The following is a 7500-nucleotide window of genomic DNA, read 5'->3' as shown; positions in this document are numbered from 1 at the left end:
AAAAGGACCTTAGTGAAAGCACGCCGCGCCCAGGACATTGAGCTGCAGAAGGCCCAAGGGAGCCGGGACCAAGCTGAGGGTCAGGCAGCCAATGAGACAGAGAGGAGCAGCATCAGTGAGAGGCGACCAACCAATGGGAGTGAGAAGATGAGCATCGATGATAGGCACACAGCCAGTTGGAATGACAAGATGGATATCGATGAAAGTAATGCAGCCAATGGGTGTAAGAAGATGAACAACAGTGATAAAAATCTAAGTCAAATCTCAGACTGATGACGGAGTCGTTAATAAATTAGTATCTCAGGAAGTGTGTTGGAATCCCTTTCAGTGGCAGTTGGCTCAACCAACCTTGTTTTTAATTATGCTATATAAATAAATGACTTGACTTGACTATCAGTGACTGAAATCTCACAAAGTTCTATTAATGAAAGCTTTGACTAAAAACATTCAGTTCTTTATGTCAATGGAAATCAAATATTATACTGGGTAATCCAATCTTAGTCTCTTCACTATGTCTCAGCCTTAATGTATGTCATAATGTAATTTTCAAGTCATGTGTATGGATCACAATTCCCAGGAGAAAGACAGAGCAGTGTTGTCTTTTTCTGGACCATATATTCCAATAGATGGCAGCACTTAGCCTGGAAATGAAGCCACCTTCTACAATGTAGGCAATTGTAGGAGCTTTGTCACTTCTCATCAAAACAGCATTTTTAGAGCCCTTGCAGTATGAGTGTACTGGGTATATATGATATACATGTTCTATAAAACAAATAAAATTATAAATATCCCTTTTGCATTATATCACCTTTTCTCTATATTTTTATGGATAATTTATTTTCCACGTCAAGAAAATTAAGTGACTGGTCCATGTTCCATTTGTTTTGAATACTTAACACTTAGACTATGTTCAGATGCTCAAATTAAATTAAAATATATGGTCAGGGTTAAGGTCAGGGGATATTTTTTATTCAGGTGATGTCCAGTAATTCTTCAACAACAACTTTACATACTGAACTTGAATCTGAACTGATGACCTATATAAAGTCTATGTAGGAGGACTAGCCAAGTAAATTATTACCGAACATTTCTGTAGCTATTTTCTGGATTAAAGAAAGCTGTGCTGCATTTATGCAATGATGTATTTTGGTGCAGTGGTGTAATGATTAAAGATTGTAAAGTTGATTTGGTGGGAAAGTGGAATTTGATGTGAGATTCAAGTTGAAATAGAGTATGCAATTTTAATTTTCCTGTGTGAGTGAAATAAGTTGCATGAAAATGTAAATATAAAAAAGAAAAACATTTAAAAAAATTAAAAAGATGAATGCAGAATGTGTGGTCACTGAGGTTTAACATTTCATTTCAAAATCACAGAAAATGCATAAAGTCTTGCGACCTGCTGCTCTTTCTCCTGTGGGAGACCTGCGGAGTATTCCGCACGTCTTGCATGCATCTGAGCACCATCTAAGACCATGCATCTGAGCACCATCTGAGACCATGCATCTGAGCACCATCTGAGACCATGCATCTAAGCACCATCTGAGACCTGTGGACTCTCTTGCATGCATCTGAGCACCATCTGAGACCATGCATCTGAGCACCATCTGAGACCATGCATCTGAGCACCATCTGAGACCTGTGGAGTCTCTTGCATGCATCTGAGCACCATCTGAGACCATGCATCTGAGCACCATCTGAGACCTGCAGAGTCTTCCACACGTCTTGTATGCATCTGAGCACCATCTGAGACCTGTGGAGTCTTCCACACGTGCTGCATGCATCTGAGCACAATTTGAGAGAAGCAAGCCCCATCCGGTGTGATGCACACATGCCATGACATGTTTTAACAAACAGACGTGTCTCTCTGAGGTGTGTGATGAATGGAGGAATCCAGTGCGTCACAGTGTCGTGCAGTGAGGAGCAGAGACAAAACCTGACCGTTCTGCTTCATGGTGCCACCGCTTCTAGATGCTTCTGTGGCGATACGTGCAAATGTACGCTGCGGAGAGAAGGAAAGAGGATGTCTATCTCCGTAGTTGGCATTAGATGAGAGCAGCGAAACGCAGATGTGGTCACGGTCTATTTCCTCTTTCAAGACTGCTGCTATTGTTCTCTCTCATACTGTACGTGAAACATGCATGGAATATGTATGCATAAAAAAAAAACAATAATTCACAGCAAAATGATTTTCTGCTTGTGTGTGTTTTTAAAGATAGAGAACCGCAGTGGTTTGAATCTGTCCTCTCCCTGAGCAGGTTTTTAGATAAACACTGCTGAATAACACTCAATAAAACTACACAAACACTGTGTCTCCTCTCCAAATGTCCTCTTCTTACAGTAATCCCAACAGGAATGTGGAGTTGTCCAACTGCATCCTGAAAGGCACAAGCATGTGTGATGTGTGTCTGTGTTTCGTCAGAGTATGCTGATGTTAATGATGCTATTGATGCTAATGATGATGAGGATGATGATGATGATGAGGAGGATGTGGATGAAGATGCTGCAGTGGTTGCCTATGTGTCAAACAGAATCAATGTTGTTGGCAAATCTATAGAGGTGACTTGGAGGTTATGAAAAACACGCTTTTCAACAACAACAAAAAATGAACATGTTTATTTCTGATTCAATGTGTTTGCCATTCTAAATATAGGATATGGGCCATTCTATAGGATATGTACAAGTTCATATTTCCTGTGATTCATATTTGACTGATTCATTCGGTTGTTGTTTCTGAAATGATGTTACTCCCCACTATCCTCTGCAACCTCCCTTCAAAACTGTATGAATGAGTGTGCATGGCATATAAAAGTAAACATATAAAACTGTATGAATGAGTGTGCATGGCATTACATTACATTTAGCAGACACCTTTTGAACAGAGAGACTTACATATGTCAACTATATGACAAAGGATCACAGTGTCCCAGGAGCAACTTGGGGTTAACGGTGGAAGCCAGGAAGTAGCCACTACGCTACCACTGCCCCAACATATAAAAGTAAATGTATAAAATTGTATGAATGAGTATTGCATGCACCCACGTGTTATAACACCACAGAGTACTGTATTTGTGACCACATGGGTTATAACACCACAGAGTACTGTATGTGACGTATTGTGGCACATTACTGTGTGTGCATGTGTGTTTTGCTGTGCTCACTAGGACACATTGTGGCACATTTACTGTGTGATTCTACTGCATTCTACAATTAGTGCATGTGTGGTTTGCTGTGTCTCTTTGGGATGTATTGTGGCACATTACTGTGTGATTCTATGTGTGTGGGTTTATACGCTTGTCTGTATGTATGCATATCACACATTACTGCGTGTAACTCTCTGTGTGGGCTTGACATCTTCTGTATGTGTATCGTGTGTGTGTGTGCGTGTGTGTGTGTGTGTGTGTTTATTATGTGTGTGTGTGTGTGTGTGTATATGTGTATTATGTGTGTGTGTGTGTGTGTGTGTGAGAGAGAGACTTTGTAAGACATCTTCTGAAGTGCAGAGTCCAGCATCACCGAGGTTGGCTGCAGGAACTGTAATCTTCTGACAGAAGTTTGATGGTAGAGGGGTGGGGGGGCAGCGGAAGGTTGATGTGGGATGGGGGTGGCAGGACAGGGTGGCGGACGATGAGTCCACCCCGACGGAGGGGTATTAGGGCAGGGGCACCGAAACCACGGCAACGGCGCGGCGGCTGCCACCAGTGCGGATGACGCCTGACAGTGACGCTAACGCGTTTGACCCGAGTCGGGTTCTTCAGCGTTGCCTTCCTCATCTGATGGAGAGTGGCGGCGGCTATATTTGGAGAGGATGATGTCACAGGCGACTCAAACAGAAGCCTATAACAGGCACGCGCAACAAGCTAAAAGAGCAGAGAGCTTTAAAAAAAACACCACCAGGACAACACCAGGACACTCTGGAGCACAGCACCCAGCCACTGCGTCTCCTGAAGGTAGGAGCCCTTTTTCAAAAAAAGATGTTTGAATGTGTAGATGCATCTTCTGTGGGTTCATGGGAGTTTAGTGGGAAAGAAAAACTAAGTAAATGGAGCAATGTTTTGGGGATTTGAAGTTCATCCTCTAGTTTGGTTTGATTCAGATTACAGCACAAAATAATACAGTACAACCATAAGAATCTATCTATCCTTGTTTGGATACTGGTTGCATGCATGCATTTCATGCACTACTTGATGTGATCATTAAAACGTGTATATTTCTGTTTTCTGTCATTCTCTTGCGCAGCTGCTGTTATAATGAACCACCTGAGACTTCCCGCCCTTCTGCTTGCCCTGCTGCTCGTGCTGCGGTTCGCAGACGCTGCGCCAAGCAGGTAACTCCGAGAACTCGCGAGGAGCGCTCTTGCATGTCACAATTAGCTTGAGTGGGACAAGGAGTTGACACTTATTTGTCAAGCGCTGACCAGGTGAACACAGAGTGGTGTTCATTTCAAAAAGAGATGCCCTACAAATGCAGACAGCCATTATCCATTCTACTTTGCGGGCGTCCAAAGCGCTCTCACTCGCTTTAGATAACCACGGCTCCTTCTGCCGTGGTGATGACAAGATCTCTCTCCGTGAGGCGGAAAGCTTGGAGTGGCACTGATGTCGCGCGGTGTGGGAGAAGGGTTGGACCAAAGTCCAAGAGCGCACTTGCGCGCCAAAGTGCCACTTTGCGCTTTCGCAGTTCGCTCTCAGCCTCGACAGGGAAAAAACAATTCTGAGACTGACACTCTGTGACACGAGGAAGAGATTCTTGGACACTCTTGGTCAACTTTTTTTATTCGTTTCTTGCAGGTATTCCATTTCGTCCAGCGAGCAAGGGGATGGAGCAACAGAGAGGGAAAGCTGGATGTTGCCGGGATTCTCAACACATCCTTTCCTCAGTTTGCTCGGCTCGCGACCCCAGAGAGCTGTCCCTTCGAGGTAAGATTACATTTATGACCTGAAGAGAGGGAAAGGGGTCAGTTTGTTAATTAAATTAAATTAAATTAATAATTTAGCCTAATCAAATTAAGTTTTCTTTTAGTTTTTAAATTAATGTCGACGTTATCGGTTAATTTCCTATTTTACAATGTAACTTATCAATTGTGTTGAACAGTCATTTACATGTATTAATTTGGCAGACACTTTTACCCAAAGCGACTTACTGCAATAGAATAACATGCTACAAAGCTACTTACAATATAATAACATTTCAAATTCATTGAGCTACTTAGAATAGAATAACATTTAACAACACATTAATGTAAGAGAAACTTTTTAGAGTAGCCTATATTATGCACTGTGTGGGAATCTTCATTACATAGTATAGAAATACTGTGTGTGTGTGCCTCTCTCTCTCTCTCTGTGTGTCTGGTGTGTGTGTGTGTGTGTGTTTGTGTGTGTGTGTGTGTGTGTGCGTGCATGTGCGAGTGAGTGAGTGAGTGAGTGAGTGCGAGAGGGAGAAAGAGAGTTCAGAGATGTAAAAGTCTAAAAGTTGTTGTCCCCTGCAGCCACCACTTGGAGAAGCGCAAATGCAACACAGCCACCTGCGTGACGCAGAGACTGGCCGACTTCCTCATCCGCTCCAGCAACACCATCGGCACCGTGTACGCCCCGACCAACGTCGGCTCCAACACCTACGGCAAGCGGGAGCTCCAGCCAACCAACTACCTCCCGCTCTAGCTGGTCATGAAGACTAGTAAACAAATCCAATACTTCAGCAAATGTAACATAACACATTCTAAAATCCGATCGAATTATTTATTAATTCATGAAATTTTATTTTGTATTTTGGAAAAACCGTAAAAACCAGTGCCTTTTGGACATGACTGCACAGTGGTTTTAGCATAAGAGCACCTGACTGAGCTCAACTGTGGCTCTGTTCGGCACGTAGGCTACATCCTTCGTCAATGCAATGGCATGTGAATAAATTATGATGTGTGAGGACAAAGAAGATTGCTCACATTTTGGCTTGGTTTGCTTTTGTAATAAAAAAAGACAGAAAAATGAATGTGTTTGAATTGCCTTGCAATGTGCCCTTCCAGAGTGTCCATGAGGACATGTCCAGAGACATTTTAAATACCAAAGTATTGTATGGTCCCTGTGTTTATTGTGGACTGGTGTCAGGGCACTTTCCATTGTAGATCACTTGCAGGAGCTGTAACAGTGGTGAAAGCTTTGAGTAGGTTCTTTTGACCAGAACCTAAGACTGCTGTGGTTCCTGCTGTGGAGTCGTAAAATGACGTGTGTGTGGAAGACAGCAAACCCATTATTTTACTTTCAGCACAGCAGAGGTCACACAGACACAGAGGATGCCGAAGCCACACAGATAAACTTAAACTCATTTTAATTTTCGGCATATTCGTCTATCAAGTACATATAAATGAAACCAGCATAATCCAATGCTCAAATTGGAACAGCTATTCCTTGGCAGCCTTGGGTTTCGGTTGACTTTAATTCACTCCATTTGAAGGTAATTGCGCAAAATCTTGCACAACAACAACAACAAACAATGATGTTTAAAAGCAGTTTGGATATTTTTAGCCTCCAGGGTGGATAAGGCAGTAAGAGTGTCTAGATTACCGTAACTTAGGGGTGTTCATGATGCGGCCCAGGGACCAGAGCTTGGCTGTCTAGAGGTTTCATTTGTATAAGGTAGAGAGGGAACATTAAAATAACAATCACAGCCAGTTGTCATCAACTATTGCAACATCTCTGAAATGATCAATTAATTCAACCTAGCACTGCAAACCATCCTTAGGAAGGAAGATGCCGAAAAATGTGATTTGCTGCACCGTCTATCACATGATAATATTGGCACATGCTGGTGAAGTGCTGGTGAAAAAGAGAGAGACTGCCAAGGAAGGTAGAAGTATTTCAAGAAATATTGAGCAGTAGAAAGAAAAGAAGAAGGAACACTTCTCTGGGTCGAAAAATCTTAGTTATAGTCAAAAATTCAGGGTGCTCTTCAAAAAGGGCCTACGCTAATGTTGAAAAAACAGAAAAATGAGGCACTCCTGATAAATATAAAAAGCCTTTAATCAAAATTGGCTACATGATGACTGACACTGATGTAGCCAGTTTTGATTAAAGGCTCAAAAAAATTAAGAGAACACTTACAGTTTTCCACAATTGATAAAACACATTTTTTGAAACCTTCCACCCTTTTCGCCATTCTCAAACTACATTCACAGAGTGTCTGACAGACAGTTCTTGCAAAATAAAACCTAAACTTCGCCTAAAAAGTTTTACTTGTGCTCAGAACCAAACAGTGTCTGTTTGGTTCTGTTTGAGTACCGATCCAGTGTATGAGTATGTATGAGTGTTCCCTTCATTTTTTTGAGCAGTATATTTATCAGGAGTGCCTCATTTTTCAGTTTTTTCAAAGAATGAGCTGTATTTGAAAACATGATAAACCTATATGCCTTGTTTGCTCATAAGTGGGTGTATTAAAGGCATATGACATCAAACAACAATCTGATACCCATGCAGAGAAATGATAATGACCATGACAATGACCGTCTCC

The 7500-nt window shown here is 42.0% G+C and overlaps 2 protein-coding genes across 3 annotated transcripts in view; both read left to right on the top strand.

Moving 5' to 3' along the window:
• The window catches only part of LOC121697487 (solute carrier organic anion transporter family member 1C1-like), a 14673-nt gene extending 13869 nt beyond the window's left edge, over positions 1-804 (top strand). For both annotated transcript variants that reach the window (XM_042079026.1, XM_042079025.1), the window contains exon 14: positions 1-804. This exon is cut by the window's left edge and continues 76 nt beyond it. In XM_042079026.1, the coding sequence (XP_041934960.1) occupies positions 1-273 (273 nt within the window). In that variant the 3' untranslated portion in view covers positions 274-804.
• Positions 805-3883: 3079 nt separating this feature from the next.
• LOC121697427 (calcitonin gene-related peptide 2) lies at positions 3884-5970 on the top strand. The gene is made up of 4 exons (XM_042078950.1): positions 3884-3947; positions 4237-4324; positions 4788-4916; positions 5486-5970. The coding sequence occupies exons 2-4, from the start codon at positions 4248-4250 to the stop codon at positions 5655-5657; spliced, it is 378 nt and encodes a 125-aa protein (XP_041934884.1). The 5' UTR covers positions 3884-3947; positions 4237-4247; the 3' UTR covers positions 5658-5970.
• Positions 5971-7500: the final 1530 nt, after the last annotated feature.

This window comes from Alosa sapidissima, chromosome 22 (genome assembly GCF_018492685.1).
Source record: "Alosa sapidissima isolate fAloSap1 chromosome 22, fAloSap1.pri, whole genome shotgun sequence".
Taxonomy (NCBI): domain Eukaryota; kingdom Metazoa; phylum Chordata; class Actinopteri; order Clupeiformes; family Clupeidae; genus Alosa; species Alosa sapidissima.
This window is presented reverse-complemented; position numbering and strand designations above follow the sequence as displayed.